Below are 17,967 nucleotides of genomic sequence, written 5' to 3' on the forward strand. Positions count from 1 at the left end.
GATGCCCTTTCCATCGCTCTCAGGGTAAGGCCTTGGCTCTTCATCTACTTAATCATGCCCAGCACCCTCACCCGGGCCCTCCTTGTAGCCGGCATGGGCCTTTTACAAGGCCCAGTCTTGTGCTTGTGGTCCTCTGCCTGCCCTGCTCTGGACTCTTGTGACCATGTTCAAGTCTTTCCTGCCCTGTTTTTAAAATTCCAAACTAACACCCGGAGTCCCCATCCTGCCACTGCCCCGTTAATTCAGTGCAAAGAGATGGATGCAGAAGAGCTTCATAGAAAGCGGTGAGGGTTTTTAGGAGGGGGCAGTTTTCAGGAACAGGATACCTATGATTCCCATGGCCAGCCGCACTGGTGGGGATCGGGGAATAGGGGGACAAGAACTTGGAGGCCGGGGGTCGGGAGGCATCGTTTGTCAGTGCAGCTCCGAGTTCCAGACTAGATAAAATCTTTGATACGGCCTGCCGGCCTACCGGCCTGCTGAGGCCTGAGCCACGGCCCTGCAGCACCACGCCTCTGTTACAGGTGGAAAAGCGCGGTGAAATCAATAGACTTGGAGCGCCGCGCAAAGGAAGCAAGGGGAGCTTCGCGGCCGGCCTCGGGCGGGTGGAGCGCACAGCCCAGTGAGCGCTCGGTGGTGGGCGTGGCAGCCCAGCTCGGCCACTGTGGACGCGCTCGGCCCCAGGTCCCAGGGCGGTCGCGGGGCCGGGGGCGGGGCCTGGGGGGCGGGGCGCACCTCTCTCCTCGCGGGCGGGCCGAGCCGCCAGGTGGCGCCTTCCCGAGAGCCGGCCCTCGCCGCGGCCTGCGCTTGGCCCCTGCGGGCCGCCGTCGCCGCGCACCGCATTCCGCCGCCGTTCCGGTCCGCGGCGTCGGGCTCCCGCTGCCTTCGGTGGCGCCGCAGTCGCACAGCCGGGCGCCCGCTGGCCGGCGGTGGCGCAGATGGCCCCCTGAGCAGGCCAGAGCGGGAGCGGCGGGCGGGCGGGCGCCGGGGTCGGCGGGCGGAGGCCGGGTCCCGGCCTCTTTGTCTCGGCGGCGGCGGCGGCGGGCGCGCCCGCGGGGCCCGGGGCGGAAGTGCCGACGCGCTCCGAGCGCCCCGGGCCGCAGCGGCCGCACCATGAGCGACATCCGCCACTCGCTGCTGCGCCGCGACGCGCTGAGCGCCGCCAAGGAGGTGCTGTACCACCTGGACATCTACTTCAGCAGCCAGCTGCAGAGCGCGCCGCTGCCCATCGTGGACAAGGGCCCCGTGGAGCTGCTCGAGGAGTTCGTGTTCCAGGTGCCCAAGGAGCGCGGCGCGCAGCCCAAGGTGCGGCGGGCGGCCGGGATGCCCGCGTCCGCCAGGAGGAAACTCCCGCTCCTTTTCCGCCCCTCGCGGTGACAAGCATTGGCCAACCACAGACCCTCTTGCCATCAGCGGCTCGCTTCTCGCCCTTGGCCGCGCTCCTTCGCAGCAGCCCCGGTCCACCTGCTCTGGCTTCCTGAGCATTGCTCAGCTGTGTGCCTGTGCCGGGCGCGCGACAGCCCAGGTCTCGGTGGTGCTGCCGGGAGAGACGTTGAAGGCCCGTAATCGAGTCTCACACCGCAGTAGGTCATCACCCTGAGTGCCCCAGGATGATGTCGAATTCTGATAGTGACATTTCCTGGGATTAACCGAGTTCTTCCGCCCGGGACCCGGGCTTTAGAGGGGTGAACGGTTCCCAGGGAGAAAATAGGATATTTCCTGTTTTCTTACCGTATGGATTAATGTGCACGTTAAAGCTAAATTTCTTACCGCTTCTCTTGGATTTGTTTTACAGAGGTTGAATTCACTTCAGGAGCTCCAACTTCTTGAAATCATGTGCAATTACTTCCAGGAGCAAACCAAGGACTCTGTCCGGCAGATTATTTTCTCATCCCTTTTCAGCCCCCAAGGGAACAAGGCTGATGACAGCCGGATGAGCTTGTTGGGAAAACTGGTGTCCATGGCAGTGGCTGTGTGTCGAATCCCAGTGTTGGAGTGTGCAGCCTCCTGGCTCCAGGTACTTCTCTAGGAATAGCCTTCTCCTGAGTCTCCGAAGGGGAGTTTAGCGTCAGGGATTTTCTCGTATTTGGATTTCGGGAGAGGCCTTTTCTGTGTGTTATCTCCTTGATGTCACTACCCTGTATGCTAATACCCTACACCTACATTTAGATACAGGTAGTACCCATTCCTGACAAAACCGTAGTTTGTAATGGTAAATGAATTGAAGAAAAAAAAAAAAGTCTTCATCTCCAGGACAAGCAAAAATCGTTTTCCTTAGTTGAAAATGATAAGGTAGTATTTTGAAAACAGCTATGCGTGATGCAGCCTCAAAGATAGGAGATACATATATATATATATTTTTTAAAGATCATATATATATTTTTAAAGATCATATATATATATATATTTTTTTTAAAGATCACTGTAAGTTAAATTATACAGTTAGGTCGGTAAGCATGTCAATTGTTTTGCATTGTCCCAGGGTGACATTATAAAGATCGTGGCTCTTCCAATGGATATGGATGTAAGAGCCTTCTAGAGTGCTTTTAAATATCAAAGAATATCAGTAGATTTTGTGTCAAATGGTATTTTGAAAGATTCATTTTGTTTTGCTTTTCGGTTACTCAGAGGTTTTAGAAAATTGATAATCCAGTAATTATTAACTCAGAATTCAGATTAACATGATTCTCAACTAAGCTAACAATTTACCACATTCAGTTTCACAAACCTGCTTCATTCTCAAGTACTCGAAGCCTTTGGTGTTGGGTTTGTTTCCCCAGTTTATGTAAATGTTTTCCTTGAAATCTGTTTATCCTCAAAATTTGGCTAGGAAAAAATATATTATTCTCTCTGGTACACAGGTAAGTCTCAGTGGAATCTGTACCTTAATTCTCACCAGTCTGATTTCTGGGGCATCTGAATTGATCATGTGTGTTGTATTTAATGTTACAGTTACCACTCTCCTTTGATCACCTAGTGAAGCCAGGCTTAGCATCTTGTAATTCATCACATAATTTCCCATTTCTCTCTCCTGATGCTGTCGTGCTGGCTTTTTGCAAAGCAAAGGCAGATGTCAGTGACAGGAAAGGGTCTTAGTGGTTTGAGTCAGGATTTGCCACACCGGGGTGAGGGGCTGCAGCTTCCTACTAGGGAAGGCGGGGATGACTGGTTGGAGGTTGTGGGGGCAGATTTCAGCCTGAGGGAACAATCTGGTCTGCTGTCTCCTTGCAGTTCTCCCCAGCCTCCACCCCCCTATAGACCACGTTGGGGCCCTGGAACTGGAGCATCCTGAGCAGCTGTGGATGTGGCAGTAGCTACAGATTGGCCTCTGAGTGGGAAGGAAAAAGGCAGGGGAGGGTGGTGACGTAGGATTTGAAAGTATTATGGAAACCTGTAAGGGTAGGATCGCGAAGTGAGGAAGCGCTGCTCTAGAATCACAGGAGTGCTCACAAACTCTCCGCAAGCTCTTTAAAGTGGTACCAGCTGCTCATTTCTGCCTTTGGAGTCTCACCTGGAGGGTCACTAAAGTTGTCATTTCGTCGCCTGAAGTCAGAAGTTACCTTTCCTAAGTGAACTTCAGAGCAAGAGTCAGCAGGCCTTTTTTGTGCAGGGCAAGACAGTAAATGCTTTAGGTTCTGCAGATCATATAGTCCCATCACAAGCATTCACCTCTGCCCTTGCAGTGTAGGGAGCAGCCTTACACAGTAAGCAAACAGCTGAGCAGATGCATGTATCAGTAGAAGTTTATTTGCAAAGAGCAGGTGGCAGGATGGATTGGGCCTGTGGGCTTTAGTTTGTCCCGGCCCGGCTTCAGACTGAGCTCCGAACATCTTTTTTCCCTCTTGGGAGCGGTGCTGCCAGCTCGATGGTCTCCACCATGCACACGTCATTGTCACCCGCTAGCTCACGACACCTGTAGTTACATGGACTGTGGCTTCTTTCCAGCGGACGCCTGTGGTCTACTGCGTGAGGTTAGCCAGGGCCCTCGTGGATGACTACTGCTGTCTGGTGCCAGGATCCGTGCAGACGCTGAAGCAGATACTCAGTGCCAGCCCTCGATTCTGCTGCCAGCTCATCACCTCCGTCACCGCGCTATATGACCTATCCTCAGGTAAACTCCAGACGGGCCGTTAAAGCAGCTCAGGCGACTGCCGCTTTTATTTCCACTGAACACCCAGGCGAAATGCCCAGGGGTCGCTTTGGCCTTTTTTTTTCTTTCTCTGAAATGTGTGTTTTCTTTTAGGCTGAAAGTGAAAGGAAGGGACCACCTGGACTTCTGGAATTTGCCAGCAGGGGAGCTTTCCTTGGTGCCTCCCGCTTGCCTCGCTCAGGGATGGTCCGAGTGGCAGGCAGCCTGAAAGTGCTGGCATCTGATGTCTGGGGAAGATGTGGTTTCTCCCCAGACGTGACTTGCTTTTTTCATCCCTCATTTTTTATTTTGGAAAATAGCAAAACTTCAGGAAGGTTTGAGACTTATAAGTTGGGAGACTCTCACCTAGATTCACCCCCTGTTAACACTTGCCATGTTCTCTGACTTTCTTCCTTTTCCTCTCTCACACACACACTCCAAAGTATTTGGTTTTCCTGAACTTTTGAGAGTTTGTTATCAGCATCATGTACCAAGTCCTTAAGCGCGTATCTCTCCCCCAAGAAAAAGAGCTTTCCTTTACATAGCCCATGGTACCATTATCACGCCTAAGAAATTAAATATCGAGGGAATTCTGTTATTTCTTATATAGCCTATGTTCATATTTCCTTAACTGTCTCAGTAATATCTTTTATAGCCTTTTCCCTCCCCCCGCTTTGAAGGGTCAGGAGAGTTCAGGATCCCATCGGGGATCCTACATTATACATAGTTGTCATGTCACTTTGGTCTTTTTAAATTTTGAACAGATGAAGCATTTAAAAAAAATCTCTTAGGACATTGATGTTTTTTGAAGAGCTCGGGCCTGTTGTTTTGCAGAATGTCCCTCAATTTAGATTTATCTGATTGTTTCCTTGTTCAAGATTCAAGTTAAACATTTTTGGCAACAATGCTGCCTAGGCGGTGATGTGTCCTGGGCACATTGCGCCAGGAGGCATGCGTGTCGCTTCTACCGTGGTGACGCTTTTGAGGCTTCTTCGGAAGATGCCAGGCGAAGTCCTCGGGGCAGCCAATAGATGGCATTTGACTTCAAGTGGGAGAAGCCCCTGTCCCCTGTCCAGCATCAGAGCCCTCTGGTCAGATCATTTTATGAAGGCTCCGAATAAAGAAAACCAATACAGGTTGACCAGCTCTGGTTGAATTAGAGCAGGAGTCTCAGACCCACGCTCACTAGGCTCTGCTGCCTGCTTGCCTCCCACAGGGGTGGGTTCCAAGGAACATGGATTGATAAACAACACTTTGTGGAACATAGCGTCCTTTCACGTCTGTGTCCTTGTGTGAGCCCCACAGCCCATGCGGCCCCTGGGCAGGGGCTCTGGTCCTGGATTTCCACATGGGGAAGTTTCGGGCCTCACCGTGGTGAGCACTTCTTCTGCAGAGCTATACTCCAAGCCTGCTCTTCTGTTTCAGGTTCCTCCTCCTTTGCCCTCAGCTCTCGCCGCTCAGAGGGCTGACAGATGGTCTCTTATTCTGCTCTGATAGCTAAACCAGCAGCTGGAGAGCCTTCAGCAACATTTCCATTTGTGTTCGGTCCAGCGGCACCGGGATTATATTTGATTCTCCTTTTATTTGTACCTTTTTTCCCCTGCCGTTCAGTTTTTTAGTTCTGTTAGGAAAGTTTATGTGGACAGAGTGTGAACACTGAAGTGCATATCATAGGCACATGTACTTTCAAACCATTTCTGTCCCGGCAGTGTGCCTCTGGGCTGGGAGGCAGGTGTTGTGAGTGGTAGGTGCCCTGCTGCTAGAGTAGGCTGTTCCCTGGTGCTCTCCTGCAAAGGCTTCCTCAGAACTGTTCCTAGCTGGGGACAGGAGTCAGGCCTTCTGTTTTCCCGTAGGAAAGGTTTCATTAAACCCATTGTACAGTATCACGGTGGCTTTTCCAAGCCATCAGTTATTCCAGACCAACAAGGACGGCAATTCCCTGGGACAGATTAAACAGTGTGCAAAAGGCAGTAATGTTCAGAGCATACCGCCAGCATTCTAGAATGGATGTGAGCCGTGGTGTTTTTCTCTTAAGGCACTTTGCCTGTCTGACGTGTTGGTGACTGTTTTACAACCACTTTATGGAGGTATGATTGATGTACCAAAAGCTGTGCATCTTTAACATATCCAGCTTGGTCAGTTTGGAGATGGGGAGGTCAGTGGGCGCCTGGTGGTAGCCCTGGAGGCGGAGCTGGCGTCCACAGTCAGGATGGTGACTGATCTCTTGGTGACAGCATTCCTGGGGAGTCTGTGCCTCCAAAGTCACAAGACGGAAGCAGCTCACCTCAGGAGACAGAACCTTCTCTTGCCCAAATGGTGCAGAGAACTTGGGTCTTGGAGTAGGAAGGTCGTGGAGGTGATTTGCTCAAGCACACGCGCTCCCTGTACACCGGGCCCATGCGGCTTTCCGGCTCTTGGAGACACCTCTGCCCAGATGTGTGTGTGTGGAGGGGGATAGCTGAGAGGGCGGTGTTCTGGACGTGCGGGTGTGAGACTGGCATTCCTCAGACAGAAGCCCCTCAGGGGGCTCGAGGGGCCAGACGTGGGGTCCCCCACCGTGTATTTTGCCAAGTGAAGATCATGGACGACAGCGGCTACCTACTGTTGTCCTCATTTACAACAGAAGGGCAGGGCGCAGTCGAACACCCGGTCAGTAGGTAGGCATGATCTCAGGGAAGAAGGGCCATGTCTCTGGAGAAAGAGGAGCCTCCACCCACACATGTCTCACTCACCCCACACTCCTGTCTCGTGATGGCTCTGGCTTCAGCATCCCGGAAGGGGTCCCGTCATCCTTAGCTCTCTGTGAGCTGAGGGCTGCACAGCCCCAGGGACGGGAGGCCGGGGACCCACTCCCACGCTCGTAGACAACTTCAGGGCGTTGTGTGCCAGTTCCGGGGGGCAGTGCAGCCGAGTGCTTCAGAGCCAGGCCCTCTGGGGCCACATGTGGGCCCACCACACACTTTTCATGAGTCCTGGGGACGTGACTTAATATCACCCTGTGCCTCCTCCTTCCGATAACAGGTGGGTTGTTGGAGGAGTGAGTTGATCTGTGTAAAGGATTTAGACCAGAGCCTGGCACGTAGTAAACCTGAGATAAACGTCAACATTTGTTTTTATTGTTCTCTGTCCAGGCCGTAGAATGTGCCAGGTCTCCAGGGTCACAGGAGGTCAGGCTTAGACAAAGATTCCAGATCTGGGGCTGAGATGGCTCTTGGCAGCCGACTGACCATTGACCGCACCTGAGCTGCTCTGTGAAGGCCACAGTAGCTGTCATTGGGCCACAGAGGGAACACCACCAGAGGGACAGACCCTACTCTCTGGGAGAGCCTGAGGTGTGGCAGTTTGGGACATAAAGAGTGTGGGAATTTATTTAAATTGACCCAGGGACAAACTTCAAGGCGAGGTGGAGTTCTAGGGAATTGTTGATTTAACAAATGTTTTCGAGGGCGCCTGGGTGGCTCAGTTGGTTAAGCGACTGCCTTCGGCTCAGGTCATGATCCTGGAGTCCCTGGATCGAGTCCCGCACCGGGCTCCCTGCTCAGCGGGGAGTCTGCTTCTCCCTCTGACCCTCCCCCCTCTCATGTGCTTGCTGTCTCTCATTCTCTCTCTCTCAAATAAATAAATAAAAAATCTTAAAAAAAAAAAATGTTTTCGAACCCTACCGTGGCCAAACAGTCCTGGCTCTGGGGAGAATCACTGACTGAGACGGGAGCCCCAGCCCTGACAGAGGGGATGTTCTCAGAAAGGGGACAGAAAATAGATAAGCAGAGCACGTACTGAATGTCAGGTGCCGAGTACTGTGCCCATAGGGGGTCCATCTCTCCGCCATCCACTTACATCACTGGGGCTACAAACACATCTGACTTAAAGCGTCTTTGTTGGCAGATGACCTCATCCCACCGTTGGACTTGCTTGAAATGATTGTCAGCTGGATTTTTGAGGACCCGAGGTTGATTCTCATCACTTTTTTAAATACTCCGATTGCAACCAATCTCCCAATAGGATTTTTAGAGCTCACCCCGCTCACTGGATTGATCTGCTGGTGTGTGAAGGCCCCTCTGGCTTATAAAAGGAAGAAGAAGCCCTCCCTGTCTAATGGCCACGTCACTACCAAAGTTACAAAGGACTCGGGAGGGATGGACAGAGACTCCCACCTCCTATACTCGAAACTCCACCTCAGCGTCCTGCAGGTCCTCATTATGCTCCAGGTGCACTTAACCGAGAAGAATCTCTACGGGCGCCTGGGCCTCATCCTGTTTGACCACATGGTCCCGCTGGTAGAGGAGATCAACAGGTTGGCGGATGAACTGAACCCCCTCAACGCCTCCCAGGAGATCGAGCTCTCTCTGGACCGGCTGGCGCAGGCCCTGCAGGTGGCCATGGCCTCCGGGGCACTGCTGTGCACGAGAGGTGGGTGACTCCCTGGCCCGGGCCCTCCCGGGGGCGGGGCTGCCGCCACCGCCCGAAGGAAAGCAGGGAGTCCCCGACGAATAGCTGTTCTCTGCTCTTTTACGACCTCTTTCCTCTTAGCACGGGACCAGGGTGAAGTTGCAGAGCGGACCCAGGTAGAGCACCAGCCGTGATGTCTTGCGTCTCCCGGCTGCTTTGCCCGGGACCAGGGACTCTTCACCATCTTTCCTCGTAGAGAATCTTTTCTTTTCCTGCAGCCCTTTTTTACTGAGGCATAAGTTACACAACACAGTGCACAGGTTCACGTGCTTGAAGCGTTCCCAGCACCTGTTTCCAGGTCCGTGATTCGCCTGCACTTCAGTGCTGGAGGGCTCCCCGTGTCCAGTAACACCCGTGCTGGTTTAGGGACTGTGGGCTTGAAGACGTCGCCTGTGGCCCTAGGCGGTCGTCACTGTGGTGCGTTTCCCACTTAGTGCCTTGGGCAGCTGATCCGCTCAGCGGGAGCCCTGCCCCTGGCCCTTTCCCAGCCATCTGACAAGTGGCCGATAGACCTCCCTCCCTTCCTGAGTCATGTATTCCGTTTGGGGCCTAGTTAAAGCAAGAATCGAAGGAAGAGAGAACGCAGTTTCTAAGTGACGCTAGGAAAATGTAGTTAAGACGCTATCGCCGTCTTGCCGGCGTCCTTGAGAAGGACTCAGGGAACGTTTCACCTTGTTTCCAGTCTGTTCCTTACTATGTATCTCCTTGATTTCAGATGACCTGAGAACCTTGTGCTCAAGGCTGCCCCATAATAAGTAAGTGCTCTCAAAGACTTGGGGCTGGGCTGGGCTGGGGGTGGACCCCTTATCCTGGCCTCCTTGGGGAGAGTTGGGCTGCAGGGTTTAGAGCTTCTGTATGTAAGGAGCCCCCTCAGGACCTGATCGTAAGTCGGGGATAGGATAGCGTGACCCACATGATCAGAAAGCCCAAGGGGAGAGTAAATCGAAGAGGTGTGGCCGTATTGTCTGGGAGTCCAGGGAAGAAACCAGAGTCAGCTCAGAGTCATTTAGTCACTCGCTAAATTAGCACACATGGTTCGGGGTGACTTCTGACGTTCGTGCACACACATTGTGGGTGACAGTGTGGGTGGCACAGCCCTTTGGGAAATCCTGCCGAGCCGCGGCCCTAGGGCACAGCGTGTGTCCGTCAGGCTTTGCCGATGGGTGGCAGCACTGAGTGGGTTCTGAGCATGCTTCTCACCGGTTTTCCGTGATGCTTGGGCAGTCGCTTCTCCTGTCGCTGAGCCTCGGTTTCCTCCCTGGTACAGCTGGGGGGATTATTCGTCCGTGTCACAGGGTCGTAGTGAGGATTAAATGTCCTGGTCCCTGGCCCGCGGGACTCTGAGCGTAGATGGTGCTTATTGTCATCATTTGGGAGAAGCAGTGCGAAGAGTGGTGAAGGGCAGGGCCGTGTGGCCACACGGCTCCTGGGGAAAGGTCCGGGCTGGCTGCTTGCTCTCTGTATGACCCTGGGCACGTCCCTGATCTTCCACTGCCTTGTTTTGTCTGTAAAATCGAGAAAATAATCGTGCCTGCCTCACGTCCCCCTGCCTCTCCTGCCCCCACCCCTTATAGGATTTTTGTGAGTGCGAGAGGAAAAACACAAAGTGCTTGGAACAGCGTTCTTGTGTTTTTGCTGCATACTCGGTGTGTAGCAAGTATCTAAGAAGTATTAGCTGCTGTTCCGCTTACTATTACTGTCATAACGTAGGAATGTCACTTAATCTAATTAATTTCACGGACTCTAAGAAGCAAGAGCTGTGTGTGCAGAAACGTTTCAGGCAAATGTAGTATTATTAGTAGCAAAATACCAGAAGCAACCTCGTGGTCCAGAAGCGTGCGGATACTTCGTAAATTAGGAGTGATACATCAGAAGGACAGAAATTATGTATCCACTCCAAATAGCGACTGTGGCCACCAAGGGAGAAAGTGTAGGTGAGCGCAGAACCCCTCCTAGTGTGCACAGGGACAGGAAACAGTGGAGTGAAGTTGGTAGGATTTCTAACACTCTCCTTTCTTCTGAGGCTCACATTGGCCTTTATCGGGGACAGAGGGGCTGGGGCTCCAGGGCTGGCGTTGGCAGGCAGTGGGCAGAGGGTGAGCCCACAGCTGCCCAGGGCCTGGCCCGCCGCCTCTGCCAGGGCCGGCGAGTCTGGGCACGTGTGGCAGGCTGATACCGCACATCACCTGAGGCCAGAGGAGCGGCCGGATGCTGGCCCACGGGCTGACGTGAGAGTAGCTGCGGCCCAAGGACGGTTGGGGATCTTGGCGCCGGGCCCTGCGGCGGGAGGGCAGCTTCGGCGGGTATCTGGGCCGATCCGGAAACCAAATAGGTGGAGTGTGCTGGCTCCTGGTGGAACATAATGGTCCCGCTTGACGTATCCTGTCAGCAGAATGGACAGCTTGTCCAGAGGGCCACCTGCCCCTCAGGAGCCCACACTGTCCCTTTTTTTTTTTTTCTTTTTTTCCCCCATGGGCTCTAGAAAAATTCCCTGGCATCTCAGGACATAGTTACTAAGTTGGCATTTTTCTGCTCCTTTTGCAATAATCTCTCTGTACCATTTCCCTGTTCTGTGCACAGCTGTTACTTAACATGTAATGTTTCAGAGCAGTATAGGGTCTAAGGCCTTTCTCGTCTTAGCATTACGACCAGGGGTCTGCATTGGAGTCCCAGTGGAACATCTTCACAGCCTAAGCTGGGCCCTGTCCTCCTGACCTGTGCGTCCTGAAACCCGGCCTCCCAGGGGCAGCCTGGCAGCAACGTGGGGAAGACCAGACACGGAGCCACTTGGAAAACTTCTTTGACTTCTGATAGTCTCTTTTCTGTTAATTATCTTTCTGAATAGACTGGAACCTTTTTTTTTTTTTTTTTAAGATTTTATTTGAGAGTCAGAGAGACAGCGAGGGAGGGAACACAAGCAGGGGGAGTGGGAGAGGGAGAAGCAGGCTCCCCGCTGAGCAGGGAGCCCGATGCGGGGCTTGATCCCAGGACCCTGGGACCATGACCTGAGCCAAAGGCAGATGCTTAACGACTGAGCCACCCAGGTGTCCCTAGACTGGAGCCCCTTTTATCTCTGGCAGGGTATGCGGATTCAGCCAAACTTACATGACTTAAATTTTGCTTCTGTAATACCGTCCTTAGATTTATTTCTCTGTTTGCTTATTTTGAGTGACTTTCTCACCCCAAGTTATAAAAAAGTGGTAATATAAATGAAAAGGGGCTCCGAAGAGCTTCAGGCCACCAGCTTTCTTCGTGCCTTCAGTTTACTTTCTGAGCCCTTCCTGTGGGCTCTGAGCACCAGACTTTCTACTCAGGGGCTGGGAGGGGGTTAGGGTCAGTCTGCAGAAGACTTAGCCCCCGCTCTCAGAGCTCCAGGTGGGTGGCTGACAGTACCCAGGGCAAACTGGCCTGGGATTGTTCCTGGGTCAAGCAGGGCCATGTGCAGGGAAGGTGTGGCCTCATGGGATGAGGAAGTCCTCAGGTTGAGTGATGGGCGTGAACAGGGCCTGGCAGGCAGATTTGGTGGTGTGGAGAGACCAGCTTAGACACTGCAGAGACCCTGGGGTGCGGCTGGAGAGCACGAGCAGAGCTGGTCTGTCCTCAGGGAGGAAAGGGGAGAGGCAGGGCTGGGAAAGGAGGCCTCTGTCCTGAAGAAGAGAGGGCAGAAGTTTCTCTGATTAGGGCATGATTGGGTATTTGGGGTTGACTGCAGGATGTGGGCCAGCTAAGGCCTGGGAAGCTCGTGGTGGTGGGGAAATTAGGAATCTGCCGATCTCGCTGGGAGGGAATGTGGGGTTGGAGAGGATGGGACCAATCAGAGGAACTCTTCAGGGAGTCTCGGAAGGGACCAGTATTGGAAACCGAAAGGGATTCCAGGGGGAAGGCTGAGGCCGTGGATGGGTCCTGAGCCACAGGCAGGAGAGAACAGGCCCGAGGGGGCGCATGGCTCCCAGGGCTTGGGGTGGTCGTGGGTGGAAGGGAGTTGGCGAAGGAGTGACGGGGTCCTTCTGCGGAGACCCTGGGTGTGATGCGTAGGGCTGCAGTGTGGCTGCAGAAGGCTCTCATCCCAGAAGTGAAGGAGCAAGTAAGCAGGAGGGTTGGGAGTTCTGCAGAGAGGGAGGGGGGGTGGCCCCTAAAGGTGGGTAAGGGCTGGGTCTGGGCCTGGGTCATGCTGAGGGCGGGGCCCATCCCATGCTCATGTCACAGTCTCCGAAAGGCCTGCTTTCATGTGGCTGTGCTTGCAGTTCAGTTGGGACTGTCATGACGAGTGAGGTTGAGAACACTGAGCTGCTGTGTGCTTGCCGTGTGCAAGGTCATAACCCTCTCAAGCGTAGGTAGCTGGGGCTGAACCCAGGCCACAGATGCTGAGGCTGTGCCCAGAGCTTCCGTGGACTCTAAGCCCTGCTGCAGACCCCCCTCCGCAGTCCTGTCCCTGCCCAGCCTTGGGCACCTGCCCTGTGGTTTCCTCAGTTCCCTCCCCTCGAATTGTCACCTGCAGGATCCTACTTTTCCTACTGCCGGCCCCTCTGTCTCGGGCCGGTCTCAATCCTGCCACCTCCAGGTCACCTTCTTTTTTTTTTTTTTTTTAAGATTTTATTTATTTATTTATTAGAGAGTGAGCGAGAGAGAAACAGCATGAGAGAGGAGAGGGTCAGAGGGAGAAGCAGGCTCCCCGCTGAGCCGGGAGCCCGATGTGGGACTCGATCCCAGGACCCTGGGACCATGACCTGAGCCGAAGGCAGTCGCTTAACCGACTGAGCCACCCAGGCGCCCTCCAGGTCACCTTCTGCTCGGTCCCCCCCAATAAGCCACCCCCATTTGCCCCAAGTTGACAGATTTCCCCCTCTGGAAACTTCCGTGTTCTGTGCCTGCATCGGTGCCTGTCGCTGTGCATGTGTGAGGCCTCGGCCGTGCCCAGGCCCCCTCTCCCTTCCGGGGGCACCGCATCCACGAGGGGACAGGCCCGCCCAGCCGTTGTGCGCCTCACCCTTGTCCTTGTATTCGCAGCCTGCTCCAGCTGGTGATCTCGGGCCCCGTGCAACAGGCACCCCACGCGGCGCTGCCCCCCGGCTTCTACCCTCACATCCACACGCCCCCGCTGGGCTACGGGGCCGTGCCGGCCCACCCCGCCCTGCCCACGCACCCGGGGCACACGTTCATGTCGGGCATGAGCTTCCCGTTCAGGCCCATCCGCTAGGCCGGCCCCGGTGCCGCCGAGGGGCAGTGTGCCCTCCGCCCGGGCCGGAGGAAGCCTTCCAGAAAAGGGGGGAGCCGCCCCATCAAAGAGGACCTTTCGGGGGCAGCCGGCGGCCCTTGTCCCCAGCGGGACTGTCTTGGTGCGGGAGCTGCGCAGCGTCGCAGCCCGGGGGCCCTCCCCGCCGGGTCACGATCGCAGAAGTCCAGATGGGAGGTATGGAAGGAAGGATGGAAGGCGCCCGCCCAGCCACGTGGGCGTCCTGCCGAGTCACCGACTCCACCGGCCGGTGTCTGTGGGTCGTTTCAGACGCGCCAGGAGCCCGTGCTGCCCCGAGCAGAGCTGCGATGAGCAGCATTTGCAAGTCCCTTCGGCGTCTGTGCGCGGGAATGTGACGGCCCTGCCACCCGGTGTCCCTGGGAGCTCCGTGAGCTCGAAGCTGGGGCCTGGCGTGGGCCGGGCAGGGAGCGGGGCAGGGGGCCACTCGAGGACCGCCCGTCCGGCCCAAGAGCTCCTCTGTTTTATTGGGGTCTAAATTTTCCTTTCATATGTTCAAATAAATTTTTTTCTAAACAGTTTTATAGACTTTATGGACTATTTTTAAAACATAGTCAATGTTTTGAGCGGCAGTGGTTTCCTTGTGGGTCTGCAGTGATGGGGTAAGAAGTTTGAATACAATTTTAGGCACTTGGCTTAACAGAAACACTGCCGACCTTATCCCCTCCACCCTGACGGCCCCGCGAGTCTGTCTGCTTCCCTCTGTTTTTGTCATTCCACACGATGGAAGCTATCTGCTTTGAGTTCTCATTTACTAGTTTTGGGAAGGAAATGATGACACTGAGCTCCCCTGGGCTAGAAGTGAGGCATGAGAGACACCGCGAACAGTGAGCAATAACGGGCTAAGATGAACGTGTGGGGATGAAATTGACCCTTGTGGTTTGTCTACCCTTCTATTCCTGGCCACACGCCATGCATGACCTGGGAGACCAGACCAAACCAGCCTGCCCAATAAATTCCCGTGTGTGTGTGTGTGTGTTTAAGTCTGGGGTTCAGGGCATCCTTCGAGGTAAGGAGTATGAGCTGATGCAGCTGCAGCGTAGGGGCCATCCTTGGTTGGAAAGGGTCCCGACCACCTGGGCTTTCTCAGCGGCGCAAGACTGTGGCTTTCTTTGGGCCCCGGCAGTGCTCAGCTGGGTTCCCAGAGCTGCAGTGGGTGGGGAGGAACCGGCCTGCAAGCCAGCCTCTCAGGAATCGGGTTTTAAACTGCTTTTGAGAGCCATGAACTAGAAAGGAAATTGCTCTTTCTTTGACTTGGATTTCATTATTTTTGGTTGATTGTGTTCCCTGTTTATGTGTTTATCTGCTGAGGTCAGATCAGGAACTGAAGTAAAAAAGTAAAAGTAAGTATCTGCTTCCCTGTCGTGGTGGGACACACCCATGGAACTAAGGAGATGAGCACTTGGCTTGTGCTTGGTGTTCACTCTGGTCCAAGTGTTTCTGAAAAGCATGGAAAAGAAGCTCTCCTATCTCTGTGTAGTTAGAGGAGGTCTGTGAGCATGGCTCTGTCCCAGAAGGACCAAATTTCCAGGGACTAGTTAGGGCCTAGCTCCTCTCAGACCCAAGGTGGTCTTTGCCACGAATGACTAGGTGACAGACAAGGGGACGGGAGGGAGGAAGGAAAAATTGAGGAAATAGAGCCACGAGAGCCCCCGACTTTCTTTGGCGGTGTTTCTAGTAGTACGTGAGTAATTAAGTCAACTTATTAAAAATGTAGGTGTACGTGGACTCTTTACACCTTTACCAATTCTTGCCTTTTCACCTATTAAAATGAGAAATATCTCTTGTTTACTAATTATGTGCCAGGCTCTTGCTAATGAGTATTTTATACGTACATTAAAAATTTGTATATGAGAAAATTTGTGTGGAGCATAAAGCGAAGTATTTCTATAGAGAATGTATCAAAAACTACAAATTAATCAAAAGACATCCCAATAAAAAAATGAGTGAGGGACAGGAACAGATAGTTCATCGAAAATACAAACGACCAATTAAAAAAAAAAGATTCTAAAACTGGTAACTAGGGAAATAGAAATTAAAAAGAGATGCCATGATTTCCATTTACCCATCAGATTGGCAAAATTGGAAGTAGCTAATGGTCTGAAGAAACAATGATCACACTGTTCATGTAGATAACTAGTTTAGCCACTCTGGAGAAATGGAAAAATAAAATGGCCCCACGGCCCAGCAATCCCAGAACCCAAAAGGGGTGTTCAAGGATGTTCATAGCAGTATAGTTTGTTCTTTTAAGTAACAGTTTTATGGAGAGAGAATTCACTTACCCAATTCACTCATTTCGAGTGCACAATTTGGTGGTTGTAGTATATTTACAGAGTTGTGCAAACAAATATCACCACTTCTTATTTTAGAACATTTCATCATTCCCCAAAAGAAATCCTGCACCCACTAGTACCCTCTACCCCTCTCCCCTGCAGCCCCCGGCAACCAATCTACTATCCGTCTCTCTGGATTTGCCTGTTCTGAACGTCTCATATAAATGGAATCGTACAGACGTGGTCTTTTGTGACTGGCTTCTTTCACTTAGCATCATGTGTATGGGGTTCATCCACGTTGCAGCATGAATCAGCACTTCATCACCTTTTACGGCCAAATAATACCCCATTGTATGGATGTGTCACATTTTGTTTATCCATTCATTGGTCGATGGACACTTGAATGCTTTGGCTTGTATGAATGTTTCTGCTATGAACATTTGTGTACAAGGTTTTGTGTGGGCGTATGTTTTCAGTGTTCTCGGACACACACACACACACACACACACACACACACACACACCCCTATGGAAATACTGGGTGCAGTATTTTTTTTTTTTTTTTTTAAAGAAAAATCCAGAAACTGCTTGAATAGCCTCAGGAGAGGACTGGCCAACTAGGAGTTGTAAATTCAGATGTCTTTAGAGACCAGGCGGGTGTTGTCAATGGGTGAAGAAGCTTCCCGAATTAGACACCGGGGGTTACCAAGTGCTGTGTCAAACTGGGGAAATTCTAGGGGAGCCATATCTGGGCATCCAGGCCAAGATGAATGTTGCCAGAACTTCTGAGTATTCAAGAGAAGATGGAAATCAAGTTTTTATGATCTGTTTTCCTAATTTAAAAACATCTCTTGGAAAGTAATCTATGATGTCAGAAGTCAAGATGGTGGTGGAGGGTAGGTGTCAAGTTTTGTGTCCTGGAAATGGGGTAATGGCCAAAGGAGACCTTGCCCTATCTCTGTTGTTTTAAAGTTTCCATTTCGTTTTAAGTTTTTTTTGTTGTTGTTGTTTTTTTAAAGATTTTATTTATTTATTTGAGAGAGAGAATGAGATAGAGAGCATGAGAGGGGGAAGGGTCAGAGAGAGAGGCAGACTCCCTGCTGAGCAGGGAGCCCGACGTGGGACTCGATCCTGGGACTCCAGGATCATGACCTGAGCCGAAGGCAGTCGCTTAACCAACTGAGCCATTCAGGCGCCCTCGTTTTAAGTTTTTAATGAAAAGAACCATTCTGAGTCATAATGAAAGGCAAGACTTGAATTAGCCCCTGACTACTAGAAGAGAAGCCCACTTTTGACAGATCTACTAGCCAATATTGCACACATTTTACTTGTTTACAAGGACAATGTATTCTTGTCACTTGGCTAATTAAAAGCTAATTTTTAAAAAGTGCATGGTAGAACTTCTATCTCTGGTCGTGATGGGCCAGATCTTTCGGACCAACCTTTCTGCTTTAACTAAAAATGCTGGATAAAATGCAGAAATACCTTGAAGTATGGAAGAGCCAACAGGTTGTAAAGAACTTCCAGGTCAAATGCTGGCGGGGAGGCGGGGGGGGGGGGGCAGCAACCAAAAGGCAGCTAAGGTGCACTGAAGCCCTTTGCCCTGAGGGTCTCAGGGGTTAAGGGTTCAAGGTAAGGGTCTACTAGGAGACCCCTTCTCTATTTTGCCATGTCAAGGGCTATCATACACCCTCAGTAAAAACAGAAGACTGCAGGGAAGGTGGCTCCAGCACCAAGCAGAGCATGGGGGATAAAATGAAAGGAAAGTCTTGTTCCTGAGAAGTGAGGGACAGGGACCAGAACTCACCCCTGTTGATAGCGTGAGGAAACCTCCCTCTATGACCTCAATTCTTGGGGATCCCTAGA

General features: G+C 52.5%; 1 protein-coding gene across 3 annotated transcripts; it reads left to right on the top strand.

Annotated features, from left to right (window-relative positions):
* Nucleotides 1-896: 896 nt before the first annotated feature.
* C5H7orf26 (chromosome 5 C7orf26 homolog) lies at nucleotides 897-14,339 on the top strand. 3 transcript variants are annotated; one of them, XM_044915180.1, is made up of 7 exons: nucleotides 897-1,305; nucleotides 1,853-2,017; nucleotides 3,946-4,111; nucleotides 8,015-8,078; nucleotides 8,310-8,539; nucleotides 9,294-9,333; nucleotides 13,586-14,339. In XM_044915180.1, the coding sequence occupies exons 1-7, from the start codon at nucleotides 1,114-1,116 to the stop codon at nucleotides 13,773-13,775; spliced, it is 1,047 nt and encodes a 348-aa protein (XP_044771115.1). In that variant the 5' UTR covers nucleotides 897-1,113; the 3' UTR covers nucleotides 13,776-14,339. The 3 variants fall into 3 exon arrangements, with proteins under 3 accessions (XP_044771115.1, XP_021535801.1, XP_021535800.1); XM_021680126.1 differs by lacking the exon at nucleotides 13,586-14,339 and adding an exon at nucleotides 11,219-11,307 and having other exon boundaries at nucleotides 1,796-2,017; nucleotides 8,015-8,539; XM_021680125.1 differs by having other exon boundaries at nucleotides 899-1,305; nucleotides 1,796-2,017; nucleotides 8,015-8,539.
* The last annotated feature ends 3,628 nt before the right edge of the window (nucleotides 14,340-17,967 follow it).

Source organism: Neomonachus schauinslandi, chromosome 5 (genome assembly GCF_002201575.2).
Source record: "Neomonachus schauinslandi chromosome 5, ASM220157v2, whole genome shotgun sequence".
NCBI classification, from domain to species: Eukaryota; Metazoa; Chordata; class Mammalia; order Carnivora; family Phocidae; genus Neomonachus; species Neomonachus schauinslandi.

Coding starts and splice junctions, on each gene's coding strand:
- C5H7orf26 (XM_021680125.1), top strand. CDS start 1,114: ATGAGCGACATCCGCCACTCGCTGCTGCGCCGCGACGCGCTGAGCGCC. Junction 2,018..3,945: donor GTGCAGCCTCCTGGCTCCAG/GTACTTCTCTAG, acceptor GCTTCTTTCCAG/CGGACGCCTGTGGTCTACTG. Junction 4,112..8,014: donor GCTATATGACCTATCCTCAG/GTAAACTCCAGA, acceptor CTTTGTTGGCAG/ATGACCTCATCCCACCGTTG.